Raw genomic sequence first — 22,370 nt, forward strand, 5'->3', positions numbered from 1 at the left:
AGTAAGTTATCTGACAGGTGACCAGATATATAGAGAAACAGATTTGGGAGACTCGTAGACGTAGGTGGTAACTGAAGCCAGGGGAGGAGGTCGTGTGTGAGATAAGAAAGATCTAGATACAAAACCCAGGGGGATGTCAACATTTGAGAATGAATGGGAAGATGAGTCCAAGAAGGATGGAGAAGCAGCCATCAGACAATTTGAGGTAACTCAGGGGACAGTGATGTCCTAGGAGTCACCTGAAGGCTATTTCTGTGAATAGGCGATTTTACTACATGGTGTTCAGACTAGAAACGTACAGGATCACAGCAGGACCTCTTATCAGGGAAACATGGCATGCTCTTCACTAAGTCATACTGCTTACTGCAGTCCTAGACGTCTCTGTGATCCTCCTTAACATTAGCCTTTGGCATAGCTGACCCGCACACACACTATATGAAATAATAGCATATAATTCTCTTCTAAAACCGTGGCAACTAGCATTGTCATTACTGGCCTTCTTATAAAAGCCTATGTAATCTGATTACTTATACCCCTGGAGTGCAAGCCGGGCACTGGAGAGGCATCTGGGGGTTGGCGAGAGAGAGGGTGGAGAAACCAAGGGGGAGAGAGCTGTGAAAATGTGGAAGTGAATAATGATGATTGTGATGACAACAACAAAATGAAACCCCTGCATCCAAATATCCAGCTCTCAGTGGACAGGATGGCAGAGAGCATTTGGCAGCCAAATGGCATGAACGGTTTTCAGAACTAACAGCAAGAGCTCCCATTGGTACATGACTTTCCAGTTTACAAAGTTCTTTGATGATGACTGTTCCATCAGGCACAACCACCAATCCCACTGGGCCATGTGTCATGGCATTTACTTCATGATTGAGAAAAGCAAGGGACAGGGATGGGACCGATGGGGAGATGCCCGCCATGTCCATGAAAGGATGTGAAGGATCTTTGACACCCAGGCTGAAAGTTACAGACTGGTATGCAAAGCAGAAGGCAGGCATCAAGAAGGCCCCAGCGTCCCAAATCCACAGGGCTCTGAGGACATTCCAGATGCCCCAGCACATCTGTGAGCACTGACAATGAGATCCAGTGAACCAAAAGTCTACCCACTGTCCATCAGCAGGAAGGTGCCACAGGCTGCCCAAAGTCAGTCCCTAACTGATAGACAGGGAGCTTGCCTAGTTATGCTGTATGTTGAATCTCTGGCCATTGATTCTAAGTCCTTTGGTTTTTGTACTTCATTGGATCCTTCCGGCACTGACTTGCTCTCAAGCCTCATTAGCAGGTGAGTGCCTCGCATCAGGGAAGCAGTGTCCCTCTCTTTCTTCTCCTTGAACTAAACTTGGAAGAGTATACTCATCCTGGGGTGCTACTTTTCAGAAAGGATCTGACAAACCTGCATGGGTGTAGCAAAACATGAGTGTCTCTGGTGAAGGTTGTGGAAATGCTGATATATTAGAACTGAGCATGTCGGGCCTGAACAGGGATGACCTCTTGGAGACAGAATGGCTACTTCAAATGCAGGAAGGCTATCACAGAGAAGAGAAATTAGACTTTTCAGAATGGCACTGGAGGGCGGAAGCTGCTGATAAAGAGATTTTTACTTAATGCAAGTAAGAAGTTCTGAATGACTACAGCCATCCTGAAATGGAATAATAGGCCTCATTAGATGGTGAATGCAATTGATATTAAATGTATTTGAACACAAGGAAATGACTATAGGAGCTGATACCGCCTTCTTCTTTCAGTAAAGGAACACCTTCCTACCGCCATAAAGTTCAGCAAGGAACCTGGCTGCCCACTCTTCCTGTCCTGCCTTGCAGCTGGGTGTGGTCATGTGACTGAGTTCTTGGTCCAGGGATGTGGGCAGGAGCCCAGAAATTTTTTGTATCACTTGCTTACAAGGACATCACTGGTCCTCACTTCCCCTTTCTCTCTCCTTGTGGGCTGGAATGAGAGATGAATGAGATAGGGAGCTTCTCCTACAAAGGCAAGGTTTCATATAAGGGTTTACAAACAATGATTTCTGTAATCTTATAATTCTATGTCTCCTTCTCCTTGATTTTTGTCTCCTTTCTTCCAAAACCAGCTCTCCCAACAGTCCTCAGCCTAGTCAAACATAAGCACTCCATTATATCAGTGACCTCATTTTCTTAAAGTACAGTTTCCCAAAAGTCGAGACCTCCAGTTTCTCTTCCATCCCTATATCAAGTCTGCTCCTAAGGGTCATCTTATTTTCCTTTAGAAAACAGTCTTTGGGATGATGCAGCTGAAAAAAATTTTTAAGGTTGTATTTGTGGTTATCCAAACTTAAGGACTTGTTAAAAAACAACAACAGGTGGTGTATGAAACATGTGATAACATTCTTCTGCAATTATATATTTTCCTTTAGGGGAGAAAAGTCAGAAGTCCAGGCCTCCCTGAAATTGAAGGTTCAGACAACACAAATATGTTTTGCTCACCATGTCTCAGGAATCAAACATAATTTTGTATTGGTCAACACACCTGGTTGGAAGAATATTCTGATTTCTTAAATGTGTCTCTCATAGTAAAATAAAGTCATTGAGCTAATGAAATGAGATTCTGGCCACTGTGCCTGAGTCCTGGGAGGAAATTAGCCAGTGACAGATGGAACCTTTAATTCTGTCCCATAGATATGCCATTTTCATTTCAATTTCTTTCTCCCTACTCAAGTTTTCCTCTTATGCATAATGCCCTTAAGCTTTACCTCCTAATTTATGCAACCTCCATGAATTCGTCGAGATTTTGCTCGATAATTTTCCTACCCCTAATTCATCCAGTAAGTCTATAGAACATGTTTCTGAAACTAATGAAGTTACCAGTAATTATTCCATACTTCATTTTCACCCACATTCACTGCTTCCTTGTCTTAGGTTTTCCCTGAAACTATTCTTTCTTTAAGCCTATAATAGATGTTTAATAAACAGATTTGAAGCATAGAGAATTAAAAGATATGGATCAGAAGTTTTTTTCAATGATATGTAAATTGTCACGGAAGAACAAAAAGGAAATCTATTTCCCCACTGATTAACAACAATTCATAAGGATGAATGAATTTGGTCTTCTTACCAAAGGATTTTTCAAAAAGAAAAGCTTTTGAGAATTTTGAACTTTGCTATTATGATATTGAGCATAAAGGTCCTCATTTCATTTCACAACTGCATAATTTGGAAATTATTAAGAACGGCTCTTTCTCCACTTTTTTAAATCAAAGGTCAACTAAAAACATCACCATGGGTCCATTGAAAACATCAGCATTGGTTTCTCCAGATCATCCTCCTTGGACGTCCTCACAGGAAACACATTTTAAACCATCTTGAGCTCTTGATTTTTAGCTCTATTAAATTCCTGTCAACACATTCTTTTTCTTCATGAAAACAAAAAGACAATTACACTTTTGAACTCTACTACCAACCTAGAAAAAAAACTAAGATGGAAAACTCACACTACCATTCAACAAATAACTTGCAGAGTCTCTAAAAGCAGTTTCCCTTCAATGCACATAAGTAGGGTAAGGTGTATTTCAGCAAAGAACTGTTCAAGATCCAAGGGAAAGTGGAGCTTATTTGAGGCAGTAATATTTCTTCGAGCTTCTGGAGCCAGTGACTCAGAACAACCAGTTTCCTTCTCATTTATATCAAGTTCTTCTTGTCCAGATGCCTGTTGAGCTGAAAGATCCTGCCCTGGGAAAGAATTCATTCGGCTCCTGGGGGAGTCCATGAAGGAACTAAGTAGGGACACTGGGATGCGAATTTCAAGCAAAACAAAATGTGACTCAAGACATCTGAGAGAAGGGCTTATCCCAACATGCAAAATATTTAGAAAAGAATATAATCTATCGACAACACTCCCCGAACACTATATTTTGCCATCTCTGTCTCAACATAAACATACTTGCTCTTAACAAATGGGAGAATCTTGAAAGAGAAATATATAGGCTAAATTTGTTAAAAAAAAAAAAGTGCAAAGTAATGAGAGCATAAGGGAAATAGAAAGGCCTAGGGGAAAGTCTAGAAAAAGACTCTAACTTAGTAAAACCCATTATTAAATATTTACTGTTTCCCACTGGCTTAGAAAAAGACAGATTTTCCCTCTGGCAAGATGGGTCTTACTCCTTATGGTGTGAACCTCTTGTAGCATTCCCATATGCCCACCTCGATACTCATAGGCAGGGGATGAAAGAAGCAGTGACTTTGGCTCCCTCTCCTCCTCCATGGAGGTGGCCAGGGGGCTGCAAGGAGGTGCTCTGGGCAGTTGGTGAGGAAGCCCAGGCCCCTCTCCCAGACCTGCTTAGGTTTTCTACTCCCTACCAAGACCCAAGCCTACACGGTGCTCCCTGTGACTAGGGATGCTCTCTGTGCCTATCTGTTCCCTCAAATCTATCATGTGATCATGAGTCATTTAAACTACCCACATTTGCCAGTCTGATCACAATAAAAACAACTTCTGGATACACTGTTAAAAAAATTCTCCCCTTCTAACTGAAAAGAGTTACATACCCTTTATTTAGCATCCCCTGGAAATGAGGTATAGAATAAAAGTGTCTAGATGTGACATTTTTCCTTGATGATTTTATTTTTAAACCATTTTGGAGATGAACATCCCTGTGAAATGTATAATATAAACTCCCTCCTGACTCCTGAGAGTGTGCTGGACAAATGCCCAGCTTCTTTCCCTAATATGCAGCCACCATCAGGAACATCAGCTCTCTCCCCATGGGTAGTGACTCAGTGAGGGTCAGGGCTAGGCATATAGGGCAGCTATCAAGTCTTCTCCTCCTTATTCTTGGGCTGTGATACTTCTCAGCTTCCTGAATTGCCGTATATATACATATTTTTTCACCTTCTCGCCAACATTATTGCCAATGTCTATGCTTTTTTTTTTTTTTTTTGCAAAATTACTCAGTTCATTAATTTTTAGTCTATTGTATAATATGGACGCTGAGGAAAAGATGCTTATTTCCTTTTCCATAGGACAATCTAGGGTAAGACCCTATGAGCATGGGTCTGTCCAATCCAGAAGATTCATGGATTTTAGTGTCTGTCCAGGGACACTTAGTGACCCTCGCTTCTGCTTCTTCATTGATTGTCTTGTTTTAGTTGTGTTTCAGTTACTCAGATTGTTGGACAAGTCCTTTCCATATCTATGATGCACCTTGTTATGATCCAATACTGGGTCTGTGGTCTCAGGGCCTGTGTGAACCATGAAGCAAGAAGGTAAGACAAACATTACCTTTTTGTAGAGACTCCTCAGATCTCGGTACTGCCACATGCTGTTTAGGACCTGAGATGCAGCCTTGACCACTTTTGGAGAGTGTCTGGAAAAGAAACAACAAGACATGTAAGGTGGTGAAGTGGGGCAGCTGGGGTTCAGACAGACGTTGACCCATCAGGAATTTACAAAATTTATAGGAATCATGTCCTGATGGCCTCTGGCTCTTCCTCAGTCGGGGGAGTGCAGGGGATGGTCTACTAGTCTGCAACCTTACTCTCCTCAACACACCCATGAGGGCAAGAGAGAGGAATGCATTCAATTTGGCAAAGGATTTTCCAAATGCAAAAGGAAGAGCAGAGCCTTGAGTCTGAATACAGATGTAGTAGAAGAGAAAGAAGAGAAAAATAGTGATCAGTAAGGGCCAGGGTTGGGTGTTTTAATGGCTATGTTGTGTAACATCTGTGTAGTAAGAAGAAAACAAAATACTCATTTTCTCAACTGAAGCAGGAGGGCATATAGAGTGTTGGCTCTACATGCCTACAAGGTGATGGGGAACTGCTCTCCATTTGCCTGAGGGATGGGCAGCAGAGGAAGAGGTGTGCACATCCTCTCTTACACTTACACAGAGAAACGCATCTATAGATAAAGGATAGATAAAGGAACATCTATAGATAAAGCCCTGCGTGCAATTAAAGTTCCATCTTGTGGATCATGGGGAGAAACGAAATCACATAAACCTTTGGACTAGTGGTACTTAGCATTTTCTCAAGTCATGGCTTTAAAATCGCTATGCAATGCTAGCTCAATATTTTGACTTTGGGGTCAGTGTCTGTGTCTTAAAAAAGATATGAGGTCCAGGTGGTTGGGTTATGGACACTGGGGAGGGTATGTGATATGGTGAGTGCTGTGAAGTGTGTAAGTCTGACGGTTCATAAACCTGTACCCCTGGGGCAAATAATACATTATATGTTAATAAAAATAATTAATTAAAAAAAAGACATGAGGTCCATAAAGTAATGTTGATTTCATTTGATCAGATCCTTGGAATTTGAACAGGGAAACTGTTAATTACCTGTAGATGCTCTTCTAACAGCTCATTCCACAACCAGCTGCACAACTCTACATGCTAGTGACACCACGGCCTGTCTCAGGAGCTGGCATATTTTTTTCCTAAAGGGTCAGATAATAAATATTCTCCACTTTGGGGGGCCATATGGTCTCGATCGCAGCTACTCAGCTCTGCAACTGTAGCATGAGAGGTATCATAAATAATATGTCAGTGAGTGGAGATGGCTGCATTCCCAACAAATGTTATTTACATAGGTAAGAGGTGGGTGGGATTTGGCCCCTGGGCCATAGATTGCTGATCCCCGGTCTATGTGTATGGTGATGCCTAGAATCAGGCAGGACATAACCATTCACAAGGACCCCAATGTAAAGTCCACCCCTGAAGCTGACCAGTGCTGTGGCCGCCCAAGGACTCCCAGAAGGGAAAATCTGAATGGAGACCAAAAATGCCTTTGAAATAAAATGGCTTTTGAAATAGAAAGTGAGCAGATGGTGAGATGGGATGAGGTTGAGCTTGGATTCGAGAGCCAGACTAAGTGGCTGTTGTGAAGCTATGCACGTTGGGTTGGAATTATACGATGTTAATAAATGGTCCATGATGTGTGTCTACATTCCTGGATCTTCGAGCTTGCAATTTAGACCAAGTAAGCTTAAGGTTCCTTCCTCCATCTACTTACTGGTAATACTAACAATCATTCTTCCTATTTTTATTGCTGAGATGGAATTCAACTTGGCTGTGTTTGAAAATGCTAGTCATATCATGTATTTTTATTCATTCATTCATTCATTCATTCATTACTTTTGGTTTTCTTTTTTTAATTTAAATTCAATTAGCCAACATATAGTACATCACTACTTTCAGCTGTAGTGTTCAACAACTCATGCTTTGTTGTATATATCATGTACTTTTAAAGGAGAAAAGAAAGTAAATTCCAAACTTTTTTTCTCTATGAAAGATGAACTATATCTAAGTAACATATGTATTTTCGTTTACTAAAATGGATGGCCACTCAATGACTGTATAATTTATGCTAGTGTCATGCTCTAAATGTAGTATTAAATTCCTTTGATTTAAAGACAGACTTTTAGAGCTTTTCATGTTTGCAGCTGCAGGGACATGTTAATCTTATGAAATCGATGCTGAACAATGCTGTTATGTTTTGCTGTATTTTATCACTGTTAGCTAGTTATTTATCCATGACAATAGTCAAGCAACTCTTGAGGAACATACATGAATATTCAGGTAGTGGTAAGGTAGTTGAGACATACTTAGTATGCAAAAATTCCTTGAAAACAGTGTAATTTTTGTTCTACTTCTTGCTTAGTTACAAAATAGAAAAAGATTATGAATGTGTAATGAATATTGGGTTTTAACCTCTCAATTAAAATGCCAATATACTACAGTGTCATACTAGCATGTGAAGGTCAAACAAACATTGCTTTTTTTAGACTTTAAAAGTCCATCACTAGACTGGTACCATAGCAACTTCTGCTTGAACAACTATAACTGTTGACTGAAGGACTTCAACAATTGAGAGTTTCTAATGTGACAAGTGACTATAGCCGAAGCCACAATATACAGTTCCTTACTGACAAGTAACAGTTGAGAATGTTAACAGCTTTTCAGTCTTATGACAAAATACAGTGACACATTCAACACACTATTTCCTATATAATTTTTAAAATTAGAAAAAACACAAATGTACTTTTGAAATAAATGGATGTGACAGAATGTCCATAAATGTGTATTTAAAATGATGTGAAAAGAACAGTTTAAGTTATCAAGACATGAAAATGGTAGTATAAGATTCCTACAAGATCACAATATCTGATCTTCACTAAGTTGTGAAATTAGGGGTGACTGAGGATATCAGTTGTTGCAATTGGTAATGGGTGTTCACCCCAGTCCTGGAGGCTGTATTAGCAAGCTACAGTTGAAACAGACTGGGGCTGGCACCTCACTAGTCTGATTCATTAATAGCATGGCATATTTAAGTTTGTGTATATTTAGAAATGAAACACACAAACGTATTAAAAATGGAGAACCAAAGATAGGCACATTTTCCCCCTGCATTTTATCCTGCTATCTGAAATTTTAAAATCATTAAACTTATGTCTGATAATAGTTCTTTAAGGACATTTTAGGGAGCACATATTTGCAAGGATTTTATAAATTAACTAGAGCAAAGTGCTATCCCTCCCTTTTCTAGTTATTAACTAATCCCCAGTTTCAAAAACTCTCTTTTCAAGAAAGAATTCCTATTTCGTTGAAATGTGTCCAGAAGGCCTTGGGAATCTCAGTGACCCATGTCATAACAGAATTGAGTGAAGTCGTGAGTTTTGTGTTAAGATTCAGAATAATTCTTCTGGATTCCTTTTAAGGCTGTTGAGAAGCAATAACAAATTGAAGTGTAGGCAGGAGATGAGGCTATCTGCAGTTATAAAAACCTGTTTTGATCCTCAAATTAGTCATTATATACAAAAGAGTTAAGGGGCGCCTGGGTGGCCCAGTTGGTTGAGCACCAACTCTGGATTTCAGCTCAGGTTGTGATTTCAGGGTCATGGGATTAAACCTTGTGTTGGGCTCTGCATGGATCATGGAGTCTGCTTGGGATTCTCTTTCTCTCTCTCCTCTGCTCCTACCCCTACTTTCTCTCCCCATGCCCTTCTAAAATAATAAATAAATAAATCCTGGAAAAAGAGGTAAGCCACATCGAAGAATGGATGAGATAAGCAAGAGAACTGGGAAGATGCCTAACTCCACCCAATTCAACACTTCTCATTAAACTTGGTGTAAATCTTGACTATTAACATTGGAAAAAATGGTCAAGCAGCAATGAGATGAAACATGTCACTATTCTTTAAAGAAACTTCCAGTCAAATCAGCGGACAGTTATGAGATCATCCATTGTGAAAGAAACTTCTCATTAACACTAATCAAGATTGCACAAGACCTAATAGGACCATTTTCTGGATTGGCAACATGGATATACGCTCTTTCATGGATGGTTTCCTCAAATGACTTTTGAATTAGTTTCACCAAGTAATTTTCTTTTACCACAGGACTGATAAAAGCCTCTCTTCTCTTTAAGGCCCACTGAAGGATGTTTACTGCTGTAGCAATGCCCAAACAGGTGGAAGAAATTAATATATGCCAGACCACCCCTCAAACTCTCTAGTCTTACAGTTCAGAGAAAACAATCTTTGAATATCTCACCAATATGCACAAATATGTCAGAGCATTTCTGTGGACGATGGTTTCATTGCCTGTGTGTATTTGCTAACAAAAGCATTAACACATTAAGCTCTTAATGCTCAAAACAGGGAAGCATTTCATTAGAGATTCCAAGGTTCTACTGAAGGTATGTGAAGAAGAAGACCATGTGGTCTGCTGTCTATGTAGAACAGCCATTTATCTGATGTCCAACAGAACGTATAATTCAAATCAACCCTCCATCTTGCACCATTATTACACGAGTCCAATGGGGCTCCTCTACTTGGTATCAAAAAGTTTTTGAATACTAATACTAAATTGCTGATAGAACTTAGTGGGAGGTATCAGGGTGCTTATATAGAAAGCTGAGACTTCTTTTCTAAAACAATGGTAATATCCTGAATCAAATGAAATAATGTGAGAATTTCCAAAAAGTCTCAAAGCACCCCAGTCAGAGCCTTGAACAACAGAAGAAAAATTATTTGGCATTTAGATGTAAAGAAATGAGGGAGGCAGGGAATGAAAAGTCAAGAAGTAGACCTCTGATAACAAAAGGTTACCCTCTTAATCTCATTGATTACATTGAGGGATTTCTAGGAGGCAACATTTAATTAAGGTTTGTGAATGTTTCTGTAACACTGACAGCTTGCTGATATAAAGACACTCTGGCTGTTGTAGATATGTCTAGGTTGCATGTAGCAAGATACCATTGATTCTTACATCAAACTGGGGACAATTCCATTCTTGGAGGTGCAGTTGCTTGGACACAGAGCCTTATCTCTCTTTATGCCACCTGCAAACAAGTCCTTCCTCACCACCGGCCGCTCTGCCTGGAAAACTTCTATTCATCCTTTAAGATTTGATTATCACTTCTTCTAGGATATTATGATGGCCTTTTCCTCAGTTTTAGACTGGAAAGTATAGGCATAGTGCCTCGTTCAATTAAACAATTTGCCCCAAATGTACAGCTAACACAGGAGGATGGTGGGTCAGCACTGAGATCTCGCTGACTACCCCCAACCATTTGCTCCCCTCACTCTCCCTGCATGACTTGCTATGCACAGCTGAAGAAGCAAAGAGCAAAAGGATGTGGACCTGTCATCCATACTTGGACCTGCAGCCACAAAGGAACAGCAACCACAAAACACCTTCACATACTCAGGTTAAGCTGGTTGTCTAGTCCGTGTTGGAGGAACACACTAGTGTGTGCATGCTGGAATGTCAAGCCTCTCTTACCTTAGTAACACAGGAGTCACCAAGTCATGAGTTATTCATCAAATTGAAATTATCAGGAAGATCAGCTTTCATCATGGGGCGGGAAGACTGGAAACCATATGCTATTTCCCTTCTCTTAATTATCAGAGACAGGTGTTTTCCAGGGACATTCAGTCATGTTACCCACAACCAATTGGATGTTGAGCACACTTACAACTAATTCTACCAATGCCAAATTCTACAGAGATACGAAGTCTCTGTCCGACTTACTTATCTCCTTTGCTTTTGGAGATGCCAACCAACTTCTCAATGCCGCCAGCATCCCGTAAGGCCTTGGCGTTCTCCATGTTCTTGGTGATCACTTCATGTAGGGTGCAGCAGACGGCTGTCACCGTGTCATCCGACATGGCCTTACTTGCCGCATTGTTGCTGTTGTTCCCACCTGGAAGTCTGTGGACGAGGTCTCGCATGGCATATTTGCCTTTGGGAAAAAAAAAAAGTCAAGGGAAGAGTTGAAATGAGGCCAAAATGGAGGAAGAGGGCAGGGAGGAAGGTAGGGGTAGGGGAGAAAAAGAGGACACGGAAGGCCACACGAATGCAGTATTGTCCATTTCTCATCACTTAATATTCTCTGTTGGGTCACTGTGAACACACACAGAGAACAGATGTTCCTCACAGTGAATGTGTAGACTTTTGGGGCTAGATGGATGTGGGATGGAATTTCTGGGCAAGTTACATCATGCCTATAAGCCCCAGCTTTTTAAAACCTGTAAAGCAAGAACAATAATGGTACTTATGTCACAAGGCTGTTCCAAAGATGAAATGAGTAAATGTGTGGACAGCATGTAACCCACGAGGATTACTGACATAACTTCAACATTACCTCGATGGGAATTACGCTGGGAGGTGAACTATTTAACAAGTAAGAGTCAAACCACAAATATGTGTAGTTCATGATCATATACATAACTCCTGAGTTCCGGCCCATATGAAACAAAGAGAAACATTTAAAGCAAGGGAGAGAGGTTTTACAAATAATGTATAGCTAGGTGTCCTTTGAACCAGGATAACCCAATGAGCTGCCCGTCTCCTTGATGGGATTTATCGTATGGCTCTACCATATAACATTTACTAATTTGACACATTCCCCTTTGCATGAAAAACACAGAAAATAATATCCAACTTTGCTTCCTTGACTTGCTTCATCATTATTAATCTTGCTACTCCCAGTGATAAAGGTAGTTAAGATGATATCTTTATGGAGTACTTTTCGTTTACAAAGCATTTTGGGCATTGCCAATAACCCTGCAAGACATTAATTCATTCCACCTGCAGCTTCCAATTCTGTTCCATTAATTTACTTCTGCAACTAAGTAAATGAGTGCCTTCAGCAAAGTTGGCTGTGCTTAAATTTTTCAGATGGAACTGGCGTGTGTCCAAAGCTAAAGTCCTTCCTTGTCTCCCATCCCCTAATCGGACATGTTTAGCTAGTTCCTGAAAGCCATCTGAAATGTTTTGCCTCCATACATGTCTCTAAAGAAGAGACTCATTGGCTATCTAATCCTCTGGTGTGTGATGCTTGAGGAAACTCATAGGGGAAGGCAAGGATATCTCCATTCCAGGCATTAATAAATAAAACAGACCCTTGTAATTTTGGTATCTGCTCTTACCCTATGTTTAGGTAGCTTATTTTAGCTTGGACAGAAAAAAAAATGCTGATGTCTAAATTACTGAAATAGGAAAGTATCTTCACTCACTTGGTTTCTGACAAAAATGATTTGCCTGAAAACTTCCAAATGTAGCCCTTTTTTTCCCCCCTAAAGACAATACTTAAAATGGTTTGGAGACGATCCTTTGTGCCTGGGCAGTCCTCTGAGCAACTTACTGTATTTGTTTATCATGAAATCACACTCAGCTCTGGCTAAGAGTTTACTTTTGCTGAGCTCAGCATGTTGGGACGTCATCAGTTCATTAACCTGCACAGACTCTCTTGGGCAAACCTGAGTTCTATGGACGTGAGTAAATGGATGAATGGGGTCTTAAATTTTTTCTTCCTAAGGGAAGTGAGAGAGAAAGGAAACAGAAAACTGTTTCGATCACTATGCATCGGGGGGCATTCATGCTCCCAATCGAGTACAGAGAACTGGTTTGTGACCCTGGTCATCACTGAGGCTGAAAGCAAAAACGAAAAGAGAAAGAAGATTCAGCTGTAGCCTTCTTCAGTTTTTGCTGTTACTGCCATTTAAAGAATTATATCAGATAAATTTGAAGGTGTGGATGCAACCTGCATGTTTTCTGAATACATGAGTAGTGAATGAAATGTGAGGTGTCCTCATCGGGGGTGCAGGCAGCTGCTTCCCCCTCCCCTAAAGTGGCCTCTCCAACTTGCCCTGGGGTGCCGTACTGGTATGGAAAATGAGAGGAGTCACTACTGTATATAACCGGTCATAACCCGCCAAGAAACCCTTTAGAATGATTTTATTTCTAATATTTCCAATAGAGTTCACTGACATTTTACTGGACAAGTGGAGATTTTTCATTTAGTCTCTTTATTAGCCTATTTGGAAGGATACACTTTAATTTATATTTTTGACTATCCAACTGGAGAAACAAATCAAGCAAAATTATTCCATAGAGCAGAAGACCTCTGGACAAATTTTATTCGTTCTTTTAAGGGCATACAATCATTTTAGCCTTCAATTCTGTTGCTGAGAAAAGCTGTCTTCTCGTACTAGTAATAGAATCCTATCTTCATGTGAAATCTGGGTAGCAAGAATAGTTGTTTTTTTTTTCTTGTGTTCATAAACTTGGAGGCTAATTGGGTGGGAAAAAAAGAAAACAGGAACACAGAATAATTACAGCCACAAGCGACCTTCTGTGGCAGGATAATGACAGGAGTCCAGGGAAGGGAGACATCAGGTTGGACTGGGTTTGCCACGGAAGGCTTGATATAGGAAGTGAACATTCCGGATTTGTTCTATAGGTCAGGGGAGCCCCAATATCTACAAAGAGAATTCTGATGCCTCAAGAAGAAGAAAGTTTCAGGGGCGCCTGGTGACTCTTGGTTTCAGTTCAGGTCATGCTCTCAGGATCATGAGATCCATCTCCACGTTGGGCTCCATGCTAGGCGTGGATTCCGCTTAAGATTCTCCTCTCCCTCTGCCCCTCCCCACTCATGTGCTCTCTCTCAAAACAAACAAACAAACAAACAAACAAACAAAAAGAAAAAATCAAAAAACAAAAAATGAAGGAAGGTTCCAGAATAGAAAGACTGAAGTTTGGAGAAACACGTGGTCTTTTTCTTTACAATAAAATCCTCTGTCTCTGAACTTCTACTTAAATTGTAAGCATTATAATTCAAGATAATTTGTGCCCATAATTGTTCTATGTCACATACTTCCTTTGTTCCTTAAATTTCTAAACAACTGAAAGAGCGAAAAAGCCATTCTTGCTACTAACAAGAGGAATTTTGGCACCCGCCACCCCAGCTTTCAAGCTTTCGGGTCTCTACAGTCTGAGAGTTCTTCAGAGGTAAAAGGAGTTCTCCCTCATTAGGGACTAATTCCCTTTTTGTGCCACAGGGGTGATGAGGAAAAGTTCCAAGGTGGGTGAGTCCAACAGCAATTTTCACAGCCTAACACCGTGAAGGGGATCAAAGGTTTTTTGGTTTGGTTTGGTTTAAGAGAGAAATGAATCGAGGTAATTTCTTCTTTGGCTAAGGAGGAGATGGATGTCAGATGGATGCCATCTCTTCAGGAACCAAGAGGAGGAATGTTGGAGGTTCTGCAAAGGCCCTGGGGCATCAAGGGCGCCGGAGCCCAGCAGCACCCCTGTGGCACATTGGGATGCTGTCTGGATGCAAGGAGATCATAAGCAGACAGGCCTCACCTTGAGATTGAGTCTGGCAGGAGGCAGAGGAGCTTCCTGTCTCAGGATGAACTGCTGAGGCCCACAGAAAGGCCAGTGGCACCAGCACCCATGGCAGACTGAACCACTCCCCCCTTTCTCTGGATTTAATTGGTTTAAAAATAAGTGAACAGTATGGCACAGACTGAAAGTCATAGAATGATTCATGCCATTTAACAAGCAACTGTAGTATATCAGGACAAATCAAGGACTTGTGACCACAGAGGTGGCCCAGGGTCAGGGACAGGATAGCAGCCATGAAGGAGAACTGTAAGATGAAACTGACAAGTGAAATGCTGGGGGTGATGGAGGCGAGGATTCAGGAGTCTCTAGCTGGGACAATGAGGTGGGTAGTGAAAACCAAGCGCATTTTAGAATTTAATAATAATGGACAAGTGAGGTTTCTATTGTAATTATTCACGGACAAGAAAACCATGCAAAATGCGTTAACCTTGTATGAAAGAGTAGTACAACGAATTCCCATTAAGGCAAGAAGCTGCTCATCAAGTTCACAAGACACCTGGATTTGTGTGAGCAGAGTGGACACCTTGGCCTCATTTGCAAGAAACATGCTCGCCATCATCCACTGTCAGGGAATAATATGTTAAAAAAAGAAAAGCATGATGCTCCCTCATATCAAAACAACACAAAACAACCTCATCGCCACCAGCACCACCAACGGATCACTCTTGTTTTGCTTAATTTCCCAATAGAAATGAATATTTAGGTCCTTTATTCTGACTTACTTAGTCTCTGATTAAAATTACTTCTGATCAGCAGTACTGGTATGAGAACACCAGTGGAGATCCTGTCACTGTGGTCATTGTGTGAACAATATATAGTATATCCATCAATGACAGACTAACTGCAACCTTGTACCTCTGCTACCCTTTCCTCTGGGCATACGTGTGTGTGTGTGTGTGTGTGTGTGTGTGTGTATCTTTTAAATACTTGTATGTAAGACTGGTTGAACCAGCTTTCTAAGTCCAGAACCTCTGGAAAATTGCAAATAACACTTATTTTCTCTTTATAATGCTTCTTTCTGGAGCCTTCTGTTTAAAGAGTCAGGCCCATGCAGGTACAGATGGCCTCAGGAGATCTAACCAACTGTGCTCCCCTAGAAGGACATACTTAGCAGAGTTCTCACGTAGACAAGGGCCAGTAGAAATTTCGGGATGGTGCAACAGGGCTCTGCTTGCTGACTTCTTCAACGTCTGTGTTTTTTGTTTGTTTATGACTCTGTTTCTATTTCTAGTAGCCTATTTCTGGTATTGATTTGTGGGCCACCACTTAGTTTCCACATTGGTGGCAGTGATATTGAGTAGTGGTTTGTGGTCTAACCACCTGAGCTCTGGAAGGTGGCAGACAACAGAGAAGTCACTCTTTATGATTTTTGACTACTCTAAGTCCCTCATATAAGTGGAATCATAAGGTATGTATCTTTATGTGACTGATTTATTTCACTTAATAAAGTGTCCTCAAGCTTCATCCATATTGTAGCATGTATCAAAATTTCTTTTCTTTTTAAGGCAGAATACTACTCGATTGTATAGCCCATTTTGCTTCTCCATTCATTAGCTGACGGACACTTGAGTTGCTCCCTCATTTTAACTATTGTGAATAATGCTGCTGTGAAAATGGGTGTACACCTATCCTTTCACTTTCCATCTGTTTATGTCTTTATGTTAAGTAGAAGCTAGACAGGAGTGGTGGAAGAAACACCCCAAGGCAGAGTCTCAAGTCTCTGCAAGGGAATGAAAGAGACACAAACTGGAGGCAAGGATGGTGATCCACTACACACTGGAAGCCTAGGGACACAATATCGTGACCTTATGGTGTCCAAGACCCTGGACGTGATGAACCAAAGAGCCACAGGTGTGGAGTATGCACTCTCCTCTTCCACCTCTGCCCCATGGTAACCCCTAGACTCATTATAATACATTTGCATTGTGGGAACAGCCCTGGCAGTTGGAGAGATGGAGGAAGGCGGCCATGACAGTTCCTGTCAAACCTTGTAGGGTAACAAAACTCTCCCTTCCAACCTGTAGGAGAAGTTTCCCAAATGACTGGAAATAGCTTCCATTAGAGACCACCCCACTGTTAAGTCACAGCTCCTGCCAGCCCAGAGAGATCCAAAAATATCTAATCCCAAAACAACCTAGGGAACATTTCCACCTCATGGAACCTGTCCAGCTCTCCTACTTTGAGAGTGTACTTTCACTTTAATAAACTGCTCTGTTCTTGCTGCTTTCCTTCTGGCTATCTTTATTTTGAGCACCAACGCCCACAGAAATCTACTCCTGGGGACCTCAAGGATCAAGATCTCCAACCATATAACGCAGACTCTCTCCCATAACATCTGGATCTAAAATGAGTCTCCTATAGACAGCATATAGTTGGATCATGTTTTTTAATCCATTTTGCCATTCTGTTTTTTGATTGGGGAGTTTAATCAATTTGTACTTAAAATAATTTCTGGGGTGCCTGGGTGGCTCATCAGTTGATCCATCTGACTCTCGTTTTCAGCTCAGGGTTATGAGATCTAGCCCCTCAGTGCAGAATCTGCTTAGAAGACTCCCTCCCTCTTTCTATATCCTTTCCCCTGCTCTCTGTCTCTCAAATAAATAAATAAATCTTTAAAAAATGGGGAAAAATTACTGACAAGGAGGGGTTTACTTGTGTTAGTTTGGTATTTGTTTTGTATATACCTTGTAGCTTTTTTTATCCCTCATTTCCTGCATTCCTATGTCTTTTGTGTTTATATGATTTTTTTTGGTAGTGAAATGTTTTAATTACCTTCTCATTTCCTTTTGTATATATTCTATAACTATTTTCACTGTGGTTACCATGGGGATTACATTTAATATTCTAATGTTATAAAATTCTGATTTAAATTTATACCATCTTTCTTCAATAGCATATAAAAACTCTATTTATAGCTTCATCCCCAACCTTATCAGTTCTGGATGTCACAAAATTCCATCTTTGTAAATATCACATGTCTAAACACAAAAAATAATTGTTTTTTAAAAATGCATCTGTCTCTTCAATCACTCATAAAACACGGAAAATAAGAGTCACAAACTGTCATGACAATAGTACTTTTGTAGTTACCCATGTATTTATCTTGACTGAGCTCTATATTTCTTGACACGGTTCTAGTTACTTTATTCCAAATTGCAGGATTACCTTTGTTTGCAGGGAAGTTCTAGTGACAAACTCCCTCAGCTTTTATTTACCTGGAATATCTTTCTTTTTTCTGCACTTTTGTAATAGAGGATTCTTGATTGGCAGGTTCCCCCCCCCCCCTCTCAGCACTTTGAAAATACAGCCCATTGCCTTGTGACCTCCAAAGTATCTGGTGAGAAATGTGCTTAGAATCTTATTGAGATCTTTTTTAATGTAATGAGTCATTTCTCTTTTTTTCTTCTCAAGATTTTCTCTGTCCTAGTCTTTGGACATTTTGGTTATGTGTCCCAGTGTGGGTCCCTTTGGTTTATCCTACACAGAATTGGTAGAGCTTCTTAGATGTTTATATTCACATCTTTCATCAAATTTGGGAAATATTCAGGCATTATTTTGTCAAATAATCTGTCTGACCCTTTCTCTTTCTCTCCTTCTGGGACTGACACAGTGTATATGTTGGTCTGCCTGATGGTGACTCACAGAGCCCTCAGACTCTGTTCACTTTTATTTTTTTTCCTTCCTGTCCCTAGGACTTGATGATTTCAGCTGTCTTGTCTTCAAGTTCATGGATTCTTCTGCCCACTCAAATCTGCCTTAGAATCCCTCCAGTGAATTTTTCATTTCAGTTACTGTCATTTTCAGCTCTTGAATTTCTTTTTTTTTTTTTAGCTTCCTTTAGGTTTTCTATCTCTTTAACTATATTTCCATTTTATTCAGACATCATTAGCTTGACTTTCTCTACATCACCTTTCACTTCTTTGAGCATCTCTAAGATAGTTGTTTTAAAGTCTTTATCTAGTAGGTCTGCCATCTGGTCTTTTTCAGGGACAGTTATGTTGGTTTATGTTTTTTCCTTTGAATGAGCCATACTTCCATTTCTTTGTATGCCTTATGATTATATGTGTGTGTGTGTGTAATAGTAGAAAGTGGAATCTAATAACGTAATTCTGTAAATCAGATTTATCCCCTTCCCCAAGTTTATTGTTGTTGTTTTTGGTTTTTGTTTTGTTTTTGATTGTGGTAGGCTATCTCTGTGCAGAGCATCAGCCTAAGGTATAAACTTAAGGTCTTCTCAAGTCTTTTCTGAACTTGTGCCTTTCTCTGGGCACATGCAGGACTGTTATTCTCCTTTGCCTATCCATTTGCTTTAGAATGTCCTAGTCTTTAAAGTCTGGTTCCCAAAAGGGGAGAAAAATCAAAGGGGAAGGGAGGATGCCAACCCTTTAATTTCCCTAGAAGTCACCTCAGCCAGAGGGGAAGGGGCTTGCAACAATGAGAGGTGTGCAAAAATGGCTCTCGTCCTCTTGTCTGCACTTCCATGACCAAAAGCAGCAGTGATCAGAATGCAGATCCCTGATATTTGGAGGACAGGGCTAATGCTTCCCATCCTGTTCCCATCAGCTGCATGCAAGCTGCTCAGGAACATACACAGCTGCCAGCCAAGTTGATCTGGGTGAGGGCTGGCAGCTGACACTATGTTAAGAACTGAAATGGACCGAAATTAATCATTATTTACCCTCCAAGCTTTCCCTTGAAAGTTGCAAGCCTTCTTTAGACTCCAGAGTTCCAAGATATATCAGACACATTCTGCCAATCTGGGGAACCAGATACCTGTGCTTCCTGCTCTGCCATTTCACCAGAATCCTCTCCCCAGTCTGAAGTTACTTTTGATCAGTGGTTGAAGATATGAAAGTGAGGTGCTGATCTCCAGGTGATTATATGTCTGTAGGTAAATGTGAAAAGAGCCTTTCCCCCTTGCCAAAGGGAGGTTATTAGTCTTTTTACAATGCTCTGTCAATAGCCATAGCTCCTTCTGTAATGTGCCTGCACCTTTTCTTCCTTTTTGGAACTTTTGGAGCTGATGTGACATAAGAATGTCATTGTGTAACTATAAGGGTATTTAATATAAACACTTTATTATAAAAGAGGAGAAAACATACAAAAAAATCTGTATTTTAAAACTGATTTATGTGGCTTACAGACCAAGAGGTGAAACATTCAGGAGTATTGCTTGGCTACTGAAAAAGTTTGAATATTGCTCACATGGGAAAATTCTGAACCAAGCTGCAGTTTCTTCTTGTTTTTACACACTAAGGACTTGTACTCATATCTTGTGTCTCCTGAGAACTCTTTCTTGAAACTGCCTTCCCCAAATCTTCACCTCACAGTCAAACTAATAAATCTTAAAAAAAAAAAAAAAAGTCTTTTACATCTAAAACCATCTTAGGGCTTTCCTGGACTGTTGTTGGGTGGTATCAAAGAGTTTTCTTCTTTAGTTTATGAAGCAAAGGTGCTAGAAATGCCATTCTTCAGGTTTTTATTTTATTTAATACTAGTGTGAAAGACGGCCTATTTACCAAGCTTCCAAATACAAAAAGACCTGGCAACTGAGAACAAGAGAAACTCCACCTCCACTAAATCATGGTAAATAATATGATTGTGCCTCAGCCCTTATGAACCTTCCACTTTGGTTAAAAGCATGCTAATTAATGAATACTGTTACGCTGAAAAAATAAAAAAATTTAAAAAAAGCATGCTAATGGTCAACAAGTTTTTGAAAGAAAGATTCCATTTCTAGGTTTAAAAGAGACTTTTCAGTTGGTGGTAATCCTAACATAATCTCTACAGGATAGATCATGAGATCCCAGAGTTTTTCAGTGCCTCATTGTTCATAATGTGTACTTAGGTTCATGCTAGTTACTAACCCCGTATAAAACTAAACTTGTCTCAATTTTGTTATTACTGGTTGTGATGAGTAATCAGAGCCATTCAACCTTATCATCAACAGGTGGGTTCTTATTTTTCCTCATGCCTGCCTGGAGACACCCACCAGAGCCACAGATCTATAATTGGGTCAGTTGGGAGAAACATCAAAATAGCCCGATTAAAGAACTCCAACAGGTACTCTCAACACTTGAGGCAATAAATAAATAGGCTCTTGCCTGCAGGTGCCCCTGTAAAAGTGGTATCATCACCACGGATGAACAATTCTCAGACTGTTAGAAGAGTCAGTCAGGATTTCCAGAACTCATTCACTTTGAAAGGCTGCTAACTAAGCCACGATCAAGAGAACAAGGATTAATTACTTAGGCTAACTGAAACAAATTTAATTGTGGCTGATGTTCTGTTTTGAATTGGGCATGTTACAAAAGCTTCCCTTTTTCTATTTTCTCCATCTTTAATGCTTAATTTAATAGGTTATGTTTATAAAAACTAGATAGAACATTATTTAAATGGATCTTGTTCTAATTAATCCTTCCAAATTTAGAAAAACCTACATTAAAAATTCTTAAAATAGGTAAGATAATAAATTATCAGGAAAAGTTAATGATAATCCTGTAAATATAACAACACATGTTGACTGATCTTGTCAATGCAACTAACAATGGTAGTTAAATAATATAAAAAATGCCTTGACTAATCGATTTACTTTCTCTGACCCTAGGTTTTCATGGACTGAACTAGAATCTATCCTCCTTTCTAGTAGAACATAATTGAAAAAAATCAAATCTGTATCCCTAACCATGCCATAGATGTCAGATTTAAAAGCAAATATAATTAAATTAGGCATGACAAGCCTATTAAAACAAATAAGTGCATTTCGTAGGTGGAATTAATGTCCACAACAACCTCCCAGGCTTGACTTGTGCTGTATGACTTAAGGAACCCTGTTCTCAGCTAGCATGACCACAGCACTGAAAAGTTACAGCTCAGAGAGATGGAATAATCCAGGTTCTAGGTAGTGGGGGTGAAGACTCACAGAATGGACTCTGCATTTTCCTTGCACAGAATGGAAAGTAGTTGTGACAACACTAGCCCTCTTGTCTAATCCCTTTTTCCCAGAATGGGACCTGTTCATTTCCACCTCTGTCCCTTTGCTCCTGCTGGGTTAGAATAAATATTTAATGAGATGCATTGATTTTCTAAAAAAAGAACCATAATGAACCTTATTTTATGGATCTGCCAGTTGCTTTAATTGATTAAAGATTTATCCAAATAGAGAGAGAGAAGGTATAGTAGAACGGGACCAGCTGGAGCCAAGGAATGAGTAGTTGTTGTGAACAGAGGTTGAGACAAATTCTGGAAGGAACACAAAAATTCCTTATGCTTTTTTCTAATAACTATGATTTTTAAAAAAATGCAGACTTAAAACACATATAAGGACCAATTTCACACGCCAGGATTGGTAAGCAGTTGGTCTGAGAAAATGATTCAAATGATAATTCAACCCTCCGAATGGAAATAAAAAAGTAGAATTTTATATGTTTATAGTGTATGGTGTGTAGTTCTCTCAAGAGTTATCACCTCCAAATAAATAACCTATTCCATCTGTTTGGAAGACAAAAAGAAGAGCTGTACTTTTTAGCACCTTGAGATCTTATCCAGAGGATTTCACTGAATGAGATTCTGAGAAATTCTTATACTTGTTGAGAAGTAAGGTAATGAGTAGAAATATGGACAAGGAGGTGTCTAAGATAAGCATATTTAATTTGTGTAAGAATTGCTCTAAAAATAAAAATGACAGTTAATTAAAAGGAAGTTTGCT

General features: G+C 39.9%; 1 protein-coding gene across 4 annotated transcripts in view; it reads right to left on the minus strand.

Annotated features, from left to right (window-relative positions):
* The window catches only part of CTNND2 (catenin delta 2), an 895,372-nt gene that overhangs the window by 36,840 nt on the left and 836,162 nt on the right, over nucleotides 1-22,370 (minus strand). For all 4 annotated transcript variants that reach the window (XM_032861879.1, XM_032861878.1, XM_032861875.1 and 1 more), the window contains 2 exons: nucleotides 11,003-11,213; nucleotides 5,254-5,338 (listed from right to left, as the gene is read on the minus strand). In XM_032861879.1, the coding sequence (XP_032717770.1) occupies nucleotides 5,254-5,338; nucleotides 11,003-11,213 (296 nt within the window). The remainder of the gene's footprint in view (nucleotides 1-5,253; nucleotides 5,339-11,002; nucleotides 11,214-22,370) is intronic.

Source organism: Lontra canadensis, unplaced genomic scaffold (assembly GCF_010015895.1).
Source record: "Lontra canadensis isolate GAN:19392208 unplaced genomic scaffold, GSC_riverotter_1.0 scaffold22, whole genome shotgun sequence".
NCBI classification, from domain to species: domain Eukaryota; kingdom Metazoa; phylum Chordata; class Mammalia; order Carnivora; family Mustelidae; genus Lontra; species Lontra canadensis.